This window comes from Lepidochelys olivacea (assembly GCF_965140295.1).
Source record: "Lepidochelys olivacea isolate rLepOli2 genome assembly, chromosome: 7".
Taxonomy (NCBI): Eukaryota; Metazoa; Chordata; order Testudines; family Cheloniidae; genus Lepidochelys; species Lepidochelys olivacea.
In genome coordinates this window covers 99,681,039-99,700,381 of record NC_140417.1, presented here as the reverse complement: position 1 = coordinate 99,700,381, position 19,343 = coordinate 99,681,039, and the positions used below count along the sequence as shown (strand labels likewise).

At 38.5% G+C, this 19,343-nt stretch overlaps 1 protein-coding gene across 4 annotated transcripts in view; it reads right to left on the bottom strand.

Annotated features, from left to right (window-relative positions):
- Positions 1-19,343, bottom strand: part of TCERG1L (transcription elongation regulator 1 like) — a 258,114-nt gene that overhangs the window by 89,826 nt on the left and 148,945 nt on the right. For all 4 annotated transcript variants that reach the window (XM_084635656.1, XM_084635654.1, XM_084635655.1 and 1 more), the window contains exons 5-7: positions 18,879-19,004; positions 5,548-5,642; positions 2,372-2,460 (exon numbers count right to left, since the gene is read on the bottom strand). In XM_084635656.1, coding sequence (XP_084491782.1) covers positions 2,372-2,460; positions 5,548-5,642; positions 18,879-19,004 — 310 coding nt within the window. The remainder of the gene's footprint in view (positions 1-2,371; positions 2,461-5,547; positions 5,643-18,878; positions 19,005-19,343) is intronic.

The window sequence follows — 19,343 nt, the reverse complement described above, 5'->3', positions numbered from 1 at the left end:
GGTGAATTTGGGCCTAAATTTCTAGCCTTTATAGTTGTGAGGTGTATAAACTTCCAAATGTGAGTCCCATGTAAACAAATACTTTTTTTTCTGCCTGAGTCTGTGTACAGATTGCCTGCAACAACAGCTCCAAGAATCACAAACTGCTCGTATTCACCGTAATGGGATGTTAACATCAAATAATATGCTTCACATGTATTTGTTATTCATTCTATGAAATGTATTATACATATATTTAAAATCAAAGTAAAATATTTATTTTATGTTGTAAAATTGGTCAATTTCAATGGATATGTGGAGGAACTATATTTATTTAAAATAGTTTTAAATACAACGCATTGTATGTAAAATATACTAATGGGATTCCATAGATTTTAAATATCCACATTACAACATATGTACATCAATGCTTTTACAAAGCACAACAAGTGGCTTACTTTTCTTCTTTTCAGGTGACCAGCCAATGGAGGGCTTCACCCTACTTTGCAACTGTTTTGCCTGAATAAGAAGTGCAGGATGGGGCTCAGAATTAGCTCATTCCATTGCCTTTGGCACTTTGTGCTGAATGCCCTACAAGACTAAGAGGGACTGGCAGCACATTAACAATTGAAAACTCACCTTTTGGTTTGTTTTAAGAGGCACAACCTCCAGCCCCACTCAGGTTTCTCCAGTATGACACCCCAGCATACACCTAGTGATGTCACATCAACCATGGAATCCTGCGGAAGCATGGAGCCAACCTACAGGTGGAGAGGGGTTGAGGTAAATTCCAGGCTTTTGTTGAACTTGTTAATGTATTTAACTATTTGGCATGGCTTTGTAAACCTGTTCTTAAAGAACTATTTTATATCCCAAAGGGTGTAAATCATATAGACGCCCCACACAGGCATGCTCCATGTTCCAGTGTGATTCACGGTGGATCTGAGTGCATCAGCATGGTGCATGTTGGGTATTGTCACATCAAGCAGGGGACAACTGTCAGTAATAGGGCTAGTCATTGTGGGACCTAATAAAAAGGGCCAGATTGTGATACCCTTACTCACAATGAGTAATGTCTTGCTCATCCAATAGTCTTATTGAAATCAATGGCACTATTAGAAAAGTAAGGTATTACTACTCATTGTGAGTAAGGATATCAGAAATCAGGACCAAAGAAAGGTGCAATTTCAACTGATGTGCTGAATGGCCCTTTCACCATTCAGCACAAGCTGCTAAAGATGATGGAATGCTGTGAATTCCTTTTGCAGGTTTCCAGTTGATTACAGACTCTACTGTACAAAAATAGATCGCTAGAATATGCTATAAATGGCTTATGATACTATTGGATTTAAATGGTTACGGTTCCCTAGATATCACCATTTACACATAGTAGCAGCTGTCATGGAGAGGAGTGGTTATCAAGAATCTTAAATATAGGTCATGATTAATAATGGCATTATGCTGTACATAGATCATGTTGACCTGCAATAAGACACAATATAATAATAAATCATAATTACAGATATTTACATAGGACCTTTTATCCAGAGATCCCACAAATCTCTACAGACCGATGAAAAACAACAGGGATCACTTTCTCTGCCACTAAAATGTAGCCATGTCTGGGGTAAAGAAAACACACACACACACACAGTTCAGGACAGAAACACACACACACACACACACACAGAGTTCAGGACAGAAAGTGAAGAATTATCTTTGTCCAGTTGAGACCACAGAGGGGTTTTAGTTAGGCAGATTGCCTGAATTGGGATTTGGCCAGAAAAACAAGCTCACAGGACACAACTTACTCATAAATATCACCTGAGATCTATTACAAACCTGTAAGACAATGAGTTTCCTCAACTCCCACTGATGTCACTGGGAGATGAGAATGATCGGGCCCTAAATAATCAATAGTATTTCTTGCAGTACCAAAGTTTTCTTTTCAGGTCATTCAAGCACTAACCAGAGCTGACCCTCCTTATTTGTGAGATCTGATAAGATCAGAGCTCAAGCTAGTGAGGCTGAAGTTCTATATAACTCTACTTGATATGAACTAGCAAAAACCCCACAATCATTTACATTCTGAAGATAAGAATTGATTCTTAGCTTGAGTTGGTATCAGGTGCACACTTAACTTTTCTTATAAATGCTTGATAGCTGTCTTAGACTGTACATGTGGCTATGTCCTATCATTTTGTGTAGCTATATGAATAGTGATGTAAATCTACAATGCTACTTTGTAAAAAAAAATAGGGCAATGTTGTTAAACATCCAGAATTGTATTACTGTTGCTATTATGCACTCATAAAGAAACAGACCACTAATATATGTTTGGCAATAACAATGATATTGATGATTCATTATTATTCATCCTGAATATACTTACCATGGTGACCCTGGTACAGGAGTAGATGCCACAGGCTTGTTACCATTTGATATGCTGTCATCTTCATTTACTAGTTTCAAAGGATGATCCTTGACATAGAAAGACACAAAAATTAGTCAGCAAGTGAAACTGATGCTTAGGAGTGCTACTATTATATAAACAACTCTGTTTAAACTGGAGGTGGATTATTAAATCATCGTTATACCACTGGAGGCCATACAGACAACCATCTACCTCTAAACCAGCTACGTTAGATTGGAAAGAATACAAAACTGCCCTATTTGGAACGTTACACATGCAAAGCTCGAGAGAGAGAGTCTTCCATATACAGCACAGGTACCAGCTCACTTAGAATACTGTGTATAATTTTGTGCATTTCACCATAACTAGGATAGGCCACATCATCATCAGACAGAAGGAAACCAACCAACCATGTGGGTTGGGATACTCAGAAAGCTCAGGATCAGGTGGGGTTTTGGAACCAGAAGGCCAGCGAAAAGTGCAGAATGCTCTGAAGGAACATGCAGGGGCAAGGAAAACTTGCACATCTGGACAGGTGTGAGGAAAAGGCTTGAAGGGAAGGAGTGCTAGTGCTTGTGCCGTGGGTTGGCAGCAAAACACTTCCGTTTGGCAGTGAAGAGCATATGGTTGCAGGAGGCAGTTTGCATGGTAAGCAACTGGAACTGCTAGAAGTCAGGCATCAGGGAGGTTGAGGGTGCTCTGCATAAGTTAATAATTCAGTCACTATTAGGAATAACACCTATTTGTAGACAATTTTGCATTACTTTGCTCAAGAATAATGCTGTTGAGAGTGATTCTCCACTGGCCTGTGTGTATGTTCTGACAACAGTTCTTATACTACCAGCCATTGCACTGAGATTTTTGCCCTTTGGCTGGAAGCCTGGCATATGTAGACCTGTTTACTATTTGAAAATTGCAGACAGGCAATCTCCAAAACATTTATTTATCAGGTAGCCTGGAAAGCTACAGGTAATAAGTGTTTTAAGCATTAAAAATCAATTTATATCAGTAGCTTAAAGAAATGAATGGAATGGAGGACGGAGATGCTATGATAGCTCCCATACAGTGTCAATGCTTGAGAGGATGATATGATTAAAAAATAATAAGCACATAGACAGAGCTCTTAATCTTCAAAGTGCTTTACAAATTGTAAGCATTCAATAATGCTTCTGAGAGCCAGTGCAGCACTCTGGATCAGCTGCAGAGTCTGAGGGATGATGGACGTAGACATTATGATTGCATAAAGCATAATGTCTCCAAGGTGCTGGGGGAAGGTGGGATAGGAATGGGAGTGGAGAGAATGAAACAGACTGAACAGTGGCACTTGCTATACCTTTCCAAAAGGTTGAGGGTGCTCTCTGTGCAGCGCTGCCTTATTGGGGTAAACTGGAGGGGCAGGGAGAAAAGAGAGGAGGAGAAGAGGCTGGCCACACATATCACCTTTGAGTTGTGTGACCCTGCCAGGAATGGTCTCCTCTTGTTCTCAAAGGGACTAAGCGGACTCATTATTGTTACCTACACTGTGGAGGTGCTGGAGGGTGAGGTGCTGAGTATAAGGAGGGTGAGGTGCTGAGTATAAGGGTAGGACTGTCCCATGCCAGCACACTCATTACAGACATGAATCCCTAATTTGGCCCTAACAGTTTAATCTCCATATTGTCTTCATGAGGAAAGTAAGTCTTTCTACATATCTTAAAAGACTGATTGAGGCCCTATATCATAGAATCATAGGACTGGAAGGGACCTTGAGAGGGCATCTAGTCCTGTCCCGCACACTCATGGCAGGACTAAGTATCATCTAGACTATCCTTGACAGGTGTTTGTCTAACCTGCTCTTAAAAATCTCCAATGATAGTGATTCCACAACCGCCCTAGGCAATTTATTCCAGTGCTTAATCACCGTGACAGTTAGGAAGTTTTTCCTAATGTCCAACCTAAACCTCCCATGCTGCAATTTAAGCCCATTGCTTCTAGTCCTATCCTCAGAGAGAATTTTTTTCTCCCTCCTCCTAGTAACAACCTTTTATGTACTTGAAAACTGTTATCATGTCCCCTCTCAGTCCTCTCTTTTCCACACTAAACAATTTTGCATTAGAACCCCAATTTTTTCAATCTTCCCTCATAAGTCATGTTTTCTAGACCTTTAATCATTTTTGTTGCTCTTCTCTGGACTTTCTCCATATCCTTTACAATCCACTGAGAAAGAATTTGGGTATAAAAAAGCTACACAGATATTACATATGTACAATGCTAGTGTTGCTGTTAATCTCTAATCTTACATTAGATAAAAAATTAATGAACATTAACAGTTGTAATCCATATATATAAAATTACCATCTTTATGTAATGATCTCATTAATTATCTTTAAGAAGGGGTAAAAGTATATTAATTACATACACAGAGGATATCAAATTGGGAAGTGTTGCAATGACAGTGAGGTAGGGGCCTAAAAATGAGTCCTCATGCACTTCTCTCTCATGGCTTGTGGACGTTTCTGCACACACATCTGGAGTTTAGGGATCTCTAGATGCTTGATAGCTGGGGCCTTGGAGATCCTGATTCTCCAAGTCATTTAAATGCGCAAATAAAGGGACAAAAAGAGCTGGTCTCTATTAAAGTGCTGCCTTAATGTCTCCTCTCCTTCACTCCCCAGCACTATTTAGAATGTACAAGGTTACAAAACTGAGTGAGAGATTGGATGAGTAGATAGAAAGAAAGTCTCCCACAATGTCTGTGAAACTAAAACACTGTCAGAATTATAGGGAACTCTATTCTTCTCTTTAGTTTTCCATCAGCTGAGTTTCACACATAGACATACCCCACACCCACTCACTCATGCACAAACATAGACAAGTAAATAATAACAAAACAACAACAAGTAGTCTGGTGAGGAAGAAAGACACAGATTCTTATTTCTGTATTTAAATACTTAGGAGGCACTCAGATGCTACAGTAAAGGAGGCCATATATAAAGTACCACAATGGACAGATTTGACAGAAACCTCTAGAAAAATAGATGTCTAGAAAAATAGAGTAGGGAACAATCCTGTCTTGACAGGAAGAGCTCCAGATCCTATGATAGTCCTTTACTCACTCTGATTTCTGCAGTTCAATTTTTTTAAAATGAGAACAAAATCCATAATGAGAAACAGACCTTATCCTCATCATTCTCTGTTGGCTTGCTTTTCCTGTCGGTATGCAAAATCAGTGTTGGTGGGCAGGAGGCTCTGCTTGATTCTTTGCCTTTATCTGTAAGGGAAATATATATATAGATATATATATTTAAATTCACAATAAATATATTCCTAATTACCCACCGAGATAGCTCAAGAGTTTATATTCTATCACTTGGGAGCTTCGAGTTTAGCTGTAAAGACAGAGTCCCCATTAGGGAATAAGCTGGATGGTGAGACAAAATGTTCCATTATTTAAAAAGAGTGATTGTGGTGTTTAATAGAAGTGATCTATTCAGTTTCCAAGAGTATGTGGCCACATCCCAGGACCTGCTTGAATCCACTTTGAGGTGTTGGGGTGAAGGTGCACTAAAAATGCTAGGTCAGGGATAGAACAATGAGCCTGTAGTGCTGGAAAATATAGTAAATATAAGCATTCATGAGCTGGCTTGACTATGTGTTTATGAATTCCATCCTAGGACATCATCCAATTCATGACAGCATGTTTTTTCTAGAACAAGAAATATGGAGAACTCCATGGAGATCTGAATCTTCTCCTACCTACCTCAAAACTTTCTCCCCACACATAAGGAAAGGAATATATTGCGTTACAAAATGTTGACATAAATTCATACATTTTACTGTGATACATTCAAACACACTGTAACTAGCTGATTATTTATTGTACTGTAGTCTCCATCCTGCTCCTATGGAAGTCAATGGCAAAACGGTCTTTGACTTCTACGGAAGCATGATCAGAGCTTGTATTTGTCCTTAGCTGCTTAGAGCATGGAAGAAGCTGGAAAATCTTTTGGAATTTCATTTGTCTCCAAAGTTTGTTGGGCTATCGTCTCCTCAGTACAGTGAAAACTGTTTTAAGCAAACATTTAAGGGACTGACTGAAGTCTGGCTTCTTAACAGAAGTGGTCTAATATATGGAGTATAAAGATGCATTCAATAAGTTTGGGGATATCTTAAAGTTGTTCTTTAAGACAGGAGGTTCATAATGAGTGTGGTCTTCAGTACTACAGATTTCATTCTATTTACTGCTGTGTACCTTGTGTTATTAATCAATTCCACCCAAGCAATGTGACTGCAAACTGGGTGTAAAATAATGCCATATCAGAATAGTGCATCTTACACTCACTTTGTATAGGGGCAAACGGCAACATAAGGAGTGCAGGGGGTGGAGAATTAGCCCCTGACTTGTGTGATAAAAAGTGTTCAAAATGGAGGATAGGACACTTTGGCTCTTTCCTACAATACTATTTTGCCACTCAGTGAAGACAATGAAGTTACACTGGTAAGTAGCAGAGTGGACAGCCAGGCCTACGCACACATGCACAAATTTCACCCTGTTTATGGATAAATTTAGTTCCAGAAAAGATAAGATCTGGACTATTTTTGATCCTTAAAAGAGAATGTCTCTCCTCATTCTCCTTTCCCTGATATGTCTATTTATTGATTCCTTCATCATTAACTTACACTCAGTAATCACAATTTATTGGATGTGATTCTCTTCTTACTTCCAGTAGCTTTAACCTTTGAAACTCAGTTGACTTAATTGGAATTACCCCAGTGTGAGTGAGTGAGTGAGTGGAGATTCATGCCCTGTATACTGTATTACAAAATCTGGATACAGGATTGCCACGTTTTACTAGAAATTTTTAGCAGTAAAGGTGATTAACCACTGGAATAAACTACAAAAGGAAGTGATGGCTTCTCAATCTTTGGATGACTTCAGATCAAGATTGGATGCCTATTTGGAAGATATGCTTTAACCAAACACAACTTATTGGGTTCAATGCAGGGATGAAATTCTAGGGTCTGTGATACACAGATCAGAAGAGATGATCTAATGCTTCTTTCTGGCCTTAAAATCTACTAATCTAACAAATGGACCCCACACCAGGAAGTTCAGATCTCCAAAGTTCAGGGATATTTAGCTGTAAGGTTTCTCTGTTTGGAATCCTCCACTACATCACACCAAGCAGTGATGATGTTTCAACATACCAAAGTTAAAATTTCCTGCAGTAGCATTTACATACAAAATAAACATTACCATATTTTCCTGAATTCATAGCTGAAGAGCTCTGATCACATGACAGCCCTGTACAAATTATCAAAAGGAGAACTGGATCATGCAGAAATGAATCTTCTTACAACTCTTTGGGACTATAGTGCATCTGAGAGCCCTTGACAAATATTAAGCCTGCTTCACAATGAGATAGCCATTTTCTGTTTTGTCACTTACTAATATTAACAGATTGTTCATAGTCCAAGCAATAGCTTATACTTGAACTCTCAAAGAGATCTGTTAACACTATAACATAAAGATGAAGAGATGCTTCCATCTTAGATCCAGCTTGGTGGGATGAGGGCAATCCACAAGGGCATTCCAACACCCTCGTTGCCAACCACCTTAGCTTGGAATCCAGGAACGGTTGTCAATCTGCAAACTATATTCTCTTACTTTTGTTCAGTATCTTACAAAAGGTATATTTGCAATAATTATTGGAGAATTCATGATAAAGTATGATTATTGCAATGCATTATAAAGTAGAACCACATACAAGAATACTACACACAAATAATATGGATGTTACTCAGAGTCCAGAGTGTGAACATGTTAGCAAGCATATAACAGAAAACAAAGTGACACAAACAAGCATACACAACAAAATTCCAGTCTGACTATTACTCTCCTAGTAAGGGAACAGACACATTCTCCTTTTATCTATGATTTCTCCAGTGAAGTCTTCCCATTGGCATTCTATTTACAGTTGGCATGGCAACACCCATTTTTTCATGTTCTCTGTGTATATATATCTTCCTACTGTATTTTCCACTGCATGCATCCGATGAAGTGAGTTTTAGCCCAGGAAAGCTTATGCCCAAATAAATTTGTTAGTATCTAAGGTGCCACAAGTACTCCTCTTTCTATTTGCCTATTCACAGGAAGAATGACTCCAGCCACTGCTAGTGTGCTTCCCCTCAGCACACACTTCTCAAAATCACAGTACAACCATTATTTTGTACATAAATGAAGAGGTAGGAGAACCTGATTTTTAGATTCATCTCACTCACACTGCTTTTGCTTAACATTGTAAAATGAGATTAGAGCTGCGAACAGCCTGTCTGACATAACAGCCTCTCACAGATCCCTTCACCCAAATCTAAGGGCTTGCATCCCATACTTCTAGGAAACAAGCAGCTTGAAGTTTCCCCCAGACTGTATTAAAGCCATGATAAACGAGAAACATTTTTTTAAAGAAAGCGAACACCACTCTGGAGAAAAAGTGCTGGACGCATGTAAATATTTGACACTGCTCCGCCAAAGTGAAAATATATATCATAGGGGATGATGGAGAAATCACTTTTCCAAAAAGGATTTGGATTAGGTGTTCTCTTGTTAAATGTTATGCGTAATCAGGAGGAAGACTGAATACATTTATCAATTGATTTCCCCATTAGAGTAGGGAAGAGTGCAGAGTGGCTATTACATATCCAAATAATCTCTAAATATATTTTCCTACACTAGACACCTGTCAATACTGGATCCAAGCATTAAGGGCAAGATTCATATCTAGTGTAACACAATGAAGTCACACCTGGCATGAATTTGACTGTAAGTATTTCCAAATTATGTTTCACCATATTTAATTTCTCAACATGCGAATCTCACATACAGAAAGTTTCCCAAATCAAAAGGAACACCACAGTGATTCTGGTAGATGAAACTTCAAACATGCTGAGAAGGAGGCTGTGGTGTGCATATATATGTAACTGAAGAGAGATGTCTTGTTAGGGAGTGGCATCCTGGACTGATGCATGACTATGCTTTTTGTGTTTTGGTTCTATTGCTGACTGTAATGGAGTGAGTCATGGGGCTCTCTCTCCCCACCACTCACAACTCTCTCTCCTGAAGACTTTATTTTTGTTTTTATTGTTTGTCCTTTTCCTTAATCTGTAGTAAAAGTTCTCATTAGATTGAAAAATATGTTTTGGGGAAAAAAAGATTAAAAAAACCCTTCAAAACCTGTTTGTGAACAGGACTAGAGAGAAGTGACGTTTGACAATCCAAGCTGACTCTCACCATCATTAGAGAAATGTGGAGGATGCACTTAAGAGGACCTAATCCAGACTCAACTCTGATATTATGTTATCACTGTTCTAGAGTTAACACCTCTGAAATCTTTCTCAAGGAAGATGATTTGCAATTTCTTCTGAATTGTTTCACAAAGTCATTCCTGTCCATTAGCTCTGTTCTATGATATCCTTCAATTAGTCAGATTCTCTCTTCAGTGTCAGTCTCAGAGCCAACTTCTGGTTGTTTGTTTTCTCTTTATTTTCAATACCACAATAGGTTTAGTTCTCTGCCTGGTATTTTACCAGTGAAATCCCAGATGTTCACCTATTTATCTGAAACTGCAGAAGCAATGGACAAACGAAATGTACTTTCATAAATTCCTCCCCCAATAATAGGGATTTTTAAATTAAATATTCTCAATGTGCCTGCAGAAGAAGCTGGAGAAATTTCCTTTTGTAGTAGATACTCCTTTAACAGACATTGATTTTGCTGCAACTTCAGAGGCGTGTGGGTTAACCTGAGTACTAAGGGCTTTTTACACACAAAATTGGCTCTGATGCTGTGCCTATTCTAGCACAGAATAACTTATTCAATAGCTCTCTGAGGGCTAACGCTAGTATAAAATATAACATGTCTAAGTACTCCTTGCTTTGTGGATTTCCACAAACTCTGATGCTCTTGTCATGAAATAATCCCTGTATGGAAAACAGAATTATTTCATGACGGAATAGTCAAGACACTAGATGACTATAAAGGTAAACTAACTAAATACTCCTAATTACATAATTATAATCAGAAGCAAGAAAACGTGAGGCAAAATCTTTTGTACATGGATGCCTAATAAAATGGGGATTGTGTTTTTTTTCCTCACAGTTTAGGGGGAAATCACAATAGCCCTTCCTCCACTTCTTGCTTCTGACTTGGATGATCCAAGGAAGAAGCTATTTTATGTTTTATTTATTTATTTAGTATTGATCACTCTTCTGGTTTCAAAATTGGTCAACAGCTCTTTGATTCTTATTCATATTTATTTATATATATCGTATATATTTATAAGTTTGTGTGAGTAGCTCAAAGGAAAGAAAGAAAGCATTAGTAAGTTTAAATAGTCACAGTTGTAATTTAATTGGTAAATATAATAAATTCACTTGGTACATATATGAAATATTGTTGCATATGGGATGGAACACTTAACTCAGCATATCCTCAACATCTTGTTCATAGACCTGAAATTGCACGAACTAATCAAATGAGATACACAAAGACATGACTACATCCCAAGCAGCTAAGACTGAGAGCACATATGATTACTAAATTTCTGCTGAGATACTGACATTGGTGAATGGTGACAGAAAATGGAGGCCTACAAATTCAGTCAAGGGAATTGTATTTTTGTATATATGGGCACCTAACCTTCCCTCCACCCAAATATCTCCCACTCCTGACAGAATCCTGGCACCGGTGTAATATACTTAAATGGAAAATATGTGACTGCACTCTTCTGCAGGTAGGATTACACACATACTCACAAAGCACAATGATTTTGTGTGAAAGAAATAAGAGGGAATTGAATGTTAAGCAATAAGTATAGCTTCAAGTCCTTTGTGTCTCTCTCTCTTTTCTTCTGTCAGAAGTAACCTGGTTGTTACATTCCACATATATAGCCAAATGTAATGCTTTTCCTTGTGGAAAGGAGGAATTGAAAAGCTTTAAAATGTCCCCAAATTCTATAGTCCTATTCATGGGAATGGGGTGGTGGGAAGTATGATCCAGGATGGTAACATTCAAGATTAGAATTTTGGGGGGGGGGGTGAGCAAGATTGTATGTTTTTCTAGAATTATTTTGTGAAAGTTCTATGGTCTGGGTTCTACAGAAGGGCAGACTAGGCAAATAATCACAATGGTCCCTTCTGACCTTAGAATCTATGAATCATCTCCTGCTTTCTTACCCATTCTGAAGTTCTCCCCTTCTAAGTATGGGAGAATCAAAAGCCAAGATAATTAAATTAGGTCCCATGCTCGCTTTTTAAAGATTTTCATAGGAACATAAGAATTGCCATACTGGATTAGACCCAACGTCCATCTAGTACAGGATCCTGGTTCTTAGAGTGGCCAGCTCCAGATGCTTCAGAGGAAGATGTAAGATGGCCCTCCTCCCCTAGGAGACAGAGATGGGATGACCTGCCTCTCACATGTTTCTCATCCTGTCCTCTAACAGTTGGATCTTGGCTTAAGTCCTAAAACACAAAGTTTAATATCCCTTCCAAAATTTGTTGCCATTAATTATAATTCTGGATATTGTTGATATCCATATAAATATCCAACTGTATTTGAATCTTCAAGATCATCTCTAAAGGGATGGTTGGTAACAGATTGCCAGTGAAAGATACTTAGGTATCTATTCCCCCTTTGTTCCTTTAAAAATCGCTCCGTGTATCATCCAATTAGAGAACCGATATAACAATACATGATTTAGCTGACAAATCATATACAAAAAACAGAAGATTGTGAGAACAGAACACTTACATGAATCCTCCCAGGAAACAGGTCATAAGCAATCACAATAAAATACGTGTCATGACCCATGGGTCTCAAACCTGGGCCCACAAGTTTCATGGGAACAGTGACTCTCCAACCTTCTGCCTGACAACAGCTTACTTGGGACCCATGAAGCCGAGCTCTATTGTAAAGTTCCATCCCTGAGGTCCAATTGGTGGAGTCCCAGAGCAGCTGATTGGCCCACTGGCCCCACTTAAGCCAGCAGCAGGAAAAGGAAGCTATCTGAACAGTCTAGCTGTTCTAGACTGTATGCCTCATGCTTCCTGCTCCTGCTACCCATCCCTGCTTCCCAGACTTGACTCCTGGCATCCAACTTGTGGTTCCCAACTTCCAGTTTGTCTCCTGTCTCTGACCCCCTGGTATCCTGACCTGGCCTGATTCTGGTTCGCAACTTGTGATTCTGATCTCCAGTTTGCCTCCTGCATCTAACCTTCTAGCAGCCTGACCCAGCTGACTCTTGACTCCTGTCCTGAGACTGTGGACTCTGGCTCCAAGTACTAGGTCTGCCCACCCATGACCCACTCCAAGTGCTAGGTCTGCCCGTGTGAGAGACCACATGTGACAATACGTTTGCACAATACATTTGCAAAACAGTTTTGAATAGTGAAGGAAGTCAACATTCTGACAACAGACCATTCATGAACAGGAAAAGGTCTAACTTTACCAGACACATTGCATGTTTCACTGATTTTAAGGCCAAAAGAAACCCTCAGAACCCTCTATTCTAACTTTCTGTACAGCATAGGACATAGAATTTCAGCCAAGTGATCCTTGCATCTGACCCAAGAAATTGCAGTAGAACTAGAGCACAGCTAGCTGAGAATTGTTCTTTCAGCTCAAGTCTTGTTGAACTAATGAAGCAGCCCATGAACTAGAAAAACAATCCATTAGAATTGGATTTGTCAAATAGGAAAGTAAGGTTTAGAGAAGCCACTCTACACAGTGGGAAAGAAGCCTGAGCTGCAAAAATGGGGAATCTTAACAGAGCACCTCGAAGATTTATCTTATCTACTGAAACGAAGGATATCAAACAAGATGCATGTTTACCCTCTCTTCCAGTTGGTATACTTCTCTTCTACAGTTCTTCTCCTTTTAATCAATTCCTTTCCCACTTCAATATGAAATAACTGTATAAAATATTCCACAGTATACACTAATGATGCCATTATATATTTTCAGCATAATCAGACATTTTTTTTTAAATTATCATCTTAATTAACAATGATATACTGCTGTGGTTTCTTTACTACCACCTACTGGTATACTGGAAACTGTGCAAAAACAATGACTGGTTTCTCCAACTTGTTGCAGATTGAGTTGAATGAATAATATATTTTTAAAGTGTAAAAGTAAAAGTTGTATCAGCAACATTATTTTGGTTGCTAATAGTATGCGCTAATGTCTGTACACGTTATTAAAAATAGGACCATACTGAGCTACGTATTTAACGAAGAGGGGAAAACAAACCCAAGTGGGAAAGGCAGCATTCATGTGAATGCATGCTATTCCTATCATTTATGTTAATTAACTGTAATGATTCAGGGCCATATCCTCAGTTGGTGGTAAAGCAGGAAAGCATGAATGAAAACTATAGAGTATGTCCTATTTACACCATCTTATATGCTGACCCTCAGATACGAGATTCCTTAGACAGCATTATCATCATCCAGTTCTTGCATCTATAAAGCCATATATATTATTTCCCTTCCCACATCTCTTCTCTCATTTCATCATACTACCCCTCTCACTCCCTGGATCCTTCCTACATTCTTTTGCAAGACAGAAGAAAAATAGTTCAAGCTAGTCTCTAGGCTGTAATTCAGCCCTTTGCTAATTCTTGTTGACATGCTATCTTCCACTCTATGCTGACTTCCAAGACAATATCCAGTTTAACATAGTGGTCCTAATCTTCAAAGTTTTCAGTGGTGTGGGCTCAGGGTATCTTTTAGATCACCTAAACTTCTGGGATGGGGACTGTTGTGGTTAACAACTCTGCTTCTCAGGTGCAACAGGACTTTCTACCACAGATAACACTCATTTGTGAAGGAGATAGAGCTTCCTGTGGGCCGGTCAGACTGTGGAATTAACTCCTCCAGGAATGAAGGGCTACCACAAACCTCACCATCTTCTGTTTTAAGTACAATACATACATTTTTTAAACACATAAAACTTTACTAAAATAAAACACTACACCGAACACCCAATTCTTCCCCCAGGAAGAGGGGGAGAGAAAGAACAAACTACATGTGACAGCTGTTAGTCACATTACTTAATACACTAGAGAAAGGTACTCAGATACTGCAGTGATGATAGTGGTATAAGAACCTATGTAAAACAGAATAGATTAGCACAGAATAGAATAAAATAGTTCCCAATCCCAATTGCTAACAGAAAATTTAGAGATATAACTCATTTTGATAAAACGTATCTGCCCTAATGATTTTAAAGGTATTTCTAGAATTTAGATGGGGCTTTACCAGTTGCAATCTAGTTCAAATAACTAAGCATACTGTATTTGTATGCGATCAGTGATATATCACTTCTCTTAGTAAGTCTAATAAATGAATGAACTTTTCAGAGGACAATCTCTCTTGTTTTAGCATTGACTCAAGAAAGTGAGTTTTATTATGCTGTGACTATCACCTTTGTAAAATCCCTTAATTAGAGTTATATTTTGACAGAAGGAAAAGCTACTAATGGACCATTAAATGTTACTTGTGATGGAGGAAAACAATCAGTATTATCTGTGTAGATTGCTGTACAGTGTTCTACAGAATATTTGTGGTGAATATAATCTTAATCAAAAATGTTCTAGTGAGTGAGGCTAGTGAATCTGTCATTACAGTACAGTAAAATCTGGATTAAATGCACTCGAGTTATCTGAAACTTTGTATTCTCTAAAACAGGGTCATACTCCCAAAGTCTATTAATCACATTCAAATTCTCCTCAGTTATAGAACCTCAATACTCTAATGTATTCCCATCCCCCGTGACATTTGAATTATCACAGTTTTACTATATTTTTGCCTACAGACAATGTAGCTCCCCTCTGTCAATGACAGTCACGATAAGGAAAGGTATATTTAGTATTGGTCATTGAATGATTAAAATATGTATGGTTATGAAACATAATTACCAGAGAAACATAGCTGTACCAGACCAGATCTCACCGGTTTGTGCCTAGTCCCTGATCTTACTAATATAAAAACATATGACTAACTTTATAGATGTAAGTACCCCTATCTATGTAAGTCAATGGAACCACTCACATACATGAATTTAGGCACAAACTTCAGTCTTTTTCAGAATCAGGGCCCTTTTTTGGTACCTTGGCTACCACAGTGGCAAGTACTTGATGTTTCAGGGAAAAGTTCACTCAGAGCACTAGCTCAGTTATGCAACAGTGTTCTGTGGGGAAAAGAAGATGTTACACTATATCTTCCCTTTTGTATCTCCCCAAATTATATGCCCGGCATGAGAGTTGATAATCCTTGTGACATTTTGACACTTGGACGTGTGGTTGCAAATGTTAAAAGATCTATTGCTTTTTGGATTCCCCCAAACTATTTGCCCATGGCAGTGAATTTCCACAGATTAGTTACACACTGTGTAGGAAAGTATTTCCTTCTATCCATTTTAATTATTTGCCTTTAGAGATCACTTCATTTATGCATTTCCACAAGGTCTGAAAATGTTCAAACTTGGCAACAATATAAAGAACTACTTTAGTACAGTCAGAATACACAAAGTGCAACACAGCACAATTACCGCCCTAGCTAGACGATACATATATGATACATTGCACCACTAAGAAAGATAAATCTAGTTCCCCGGAAGGTTTATGTTTTGTTTTGTTTTATAAAGATTCAAATTCTGACCTTTTTAGGGATGTTTTCATCTCAGGGTAGTTTTCTCTCCCCTTTGTTCTGTATCTTGCACAGATGGGAACTTTTAAAATGGAGGCTCCTCTGACTCCTTTACAAACACCTCACAGTGATATACTGCTTTCCCTCTCTTTGCTTCTTTCTAGAGTCCAGGCAGGCAAGGTCCAATAAGCTCCAGCACACTTTCAATGGAAAGAAAGGGAGATCTATAGATGGAGTTTCCCTACCACATATGGATGGATCGGAGCCGGGGGAGAAAGGGAACAAAATGGTCCACAGGTAGGTGTAATCTAATATTTTATAGCCTAGAAGCCCTTTCAACAATCAAGAAACCAGTGTACAGTTCTTGTGCATGCCACCTTCTTCTATATTTCTTCAAACAGAAACTTTGATATGGCAACACACTGGAAGGTAAGAGATCTGGGTTCTCTGCTCTGTTACTGAGTCACTTTGTGACCTGGGGCAAGTCATTTCACCTTTCTGTGACTCCTCTGCAAAATGAGGACAATCATGTTTACCCACCTTGTAAAGCACTTTGAGATTAGTGGATGAAAGGCCCTGTATAATTGTGAATTGTTATTGCTTATTGTTATTAATTTGATTTTTCCACTGAAGACAAAGACCACTGAAAGTGCTAACCTGTAGTAACCCATGGAAATACTGTTGTGTCACCTTGGATAATATTAAAGAATAACTCATGGCATGGCTTTCCTTCAGTGAAATTACCAGAAAATCAAACAAGAAAAACTGGGAAAGATGAATGAGTTTAAGAAAAAACTGGAAGCAAAAGTATAATGCTCATCTTATTTACATTACATGGGTAAGTGGAAAAATATGATTGGTTTTCTACACCTATGACATTTCAATGAGCCTGGTGCAACAGTGCTCGTTTGATTGAGGAAACCTATTGAACAAATGTCATACCAGACTTACAGAAAATATTGATAGTCACAAAAAGGCTCTATACAATCAAATCACCAAACATTATTATGGATAAAATGGGGAGGTTAGTTGTTTTTCAGTCTGTCAATAGGAAGGTTATTAACGGGGTCTCAGGACAACTAGAAATCTTGTTACCCACCTGCAATTGGCTACACAACTACATTTCTGAAAGACTCTGAGTAAACTTTGATCTTACTTTCAATTCATTCCTTAAAAAGTATTAGAGTCTATTTACGCCAAAGAATTTGCTTTCAGTAAGGAAACATAACACAATTTAGCACAGTCCCCTCATTCTTAATGATTCACATACACGGATTTTTTGGGTCTCCGAGCAACATAACTGTGCAGGTAATGAAAGCAGCTAAACTTCTGAAGAGTAGATAATGACTGAAGAAAGACAAACACACCTGAGTTGAAATATATCAAAAAGGAAACACACACACACTTCTCTGAAGTTTTCCAAAATATATCACAATGAAAATATGACTAATGCCTGAAAACTGTGTGTCTACATGTGTAAGAAAGACAGACAGAGAGAATATTCAGTGCAATCACAAGTAAATCAGAAGATCTTTTTTGGGGACAGATGTAACAAGAAAACAGGCAACTCTCCTCTTCAGGGGAACCTATGATTCCATTAATGTATTTGTGTAGAACAGCGCATAATTATCAATTCCATGGGACAAACCTTCAGCCCAGCCTACTTCTGACCTTAATTTTTATCCCAGGTGTATTTTACCAGCACAATTTAGATGACTTGAACATGGCTGCACCGTAATTTCTGAGCATGAAAAAGTAGATCAGCTGCTGAAATGTGACCATGTCTTTCTACAGCTCCTAGTGCAACACATTTTTTGTGCTAATATTGCTTAAACATAAGAGATCTGATATAATTATACCAGGACTAGAAATTATTAATTCTTGAATAGGCCTCAGTATTTCTCAAAAAAATATGCCCAAGAACATGTGCTTACCAACATGTCCAAGGGGTGGGGGGGAGGTGGGGGGGAGCTGCAACCACTTTCTCTTCCTTTATGCTAGACAGGGGAGGGGAGTTCCTGAAACTTTTTTCTGTTGTAACACGGGTTCAGGATATGGACAAGCCGGAGAACCTATGGCTTATATGTTCTTCCAGCATCTTGAGGTGCCTCAGCTCAATTCACCCCCTCATTCTAATAAGGAAGAGAAATCACTTTGCTTAGTCCAAAATCAGTCATCCTCCACTAAAGTGCAACTGTATTCATGGTCAGGCAGTCAGTATTTCACGTAGTTCGGAAAACATAATTACAATTTCACATCAACTTCCAGTCTCCATTTAACCATGACTTGCCATGTGTAAAACTGAATTGAGACAAATCCTCAAGGCTCTCTCACACGTTTGGGAAGGGCCAGTTCCCCTCCTTCCAGCCACATCCTTTCACCTACAAACACATGCACATTTAGATGGCTGTGGGCACAATACTTGGATCAGTGGGGCACATGCGGCTTCAGACAGTCTGACTCCACAGACCAACTATGACAAGGTGGTTATATTACATCTGCAATGCCTGTGAACACTACTGACGTGGAACATGGGAGGTCTCATGATGGCGCCAGAAATTAATCTTTTGCACCACCAAATGCAAAGCTGTTGCCAAGTGCCAGGCAGGGAAAACAGGATCTACAATATTTTGAACAAGCTCATAAATAACCAGAGTAAATTCTGTAGCATTTGCACAGAATTTTTTTCAAAGTTTTGCATTACTATGCAGTATGGGAAACTTGATTTGGTTGCAAGTACACAAATGTGGAACATATGGTTTAGTAATATAATAAGTACACTGGAACATACACACACCTGTTAATGTCTGATCCATGAAATTGGTTGCCATGAAAGTCACAGCTGGCGTAGATACAGCAGCAACCCTGGTGACTTGCGTTGGCATCAAAGGAGTCATATGAGCATCCACTCTAGAAGCAGCACCTGCATACAGACAATAAGAAAAACATTACTTTTTTCCGCACTAGATACATTTACTAAAAATCTACTTTGCATGTGAAATCTAATTTTAAAATGACCTTATTCAGTTGTCATTAAATATAACTGGGCAAATGCTTCAAAACGTTTTTGTGAATAATCATTTGAATGTTTAAACTAATCTATTTTTACTGTGTTCATGCCCCTTTTTGTGTTTGGTCATAGAGACAGTGAATTTTAAGCAAATATTCGAGAGTAATCACAGAAGGTGATTCTGAATTAGTTCATATGGAACAGTTTTACCAGGAAACAAATTTTCAGGGATATGCTCATCCAATCAAGGAA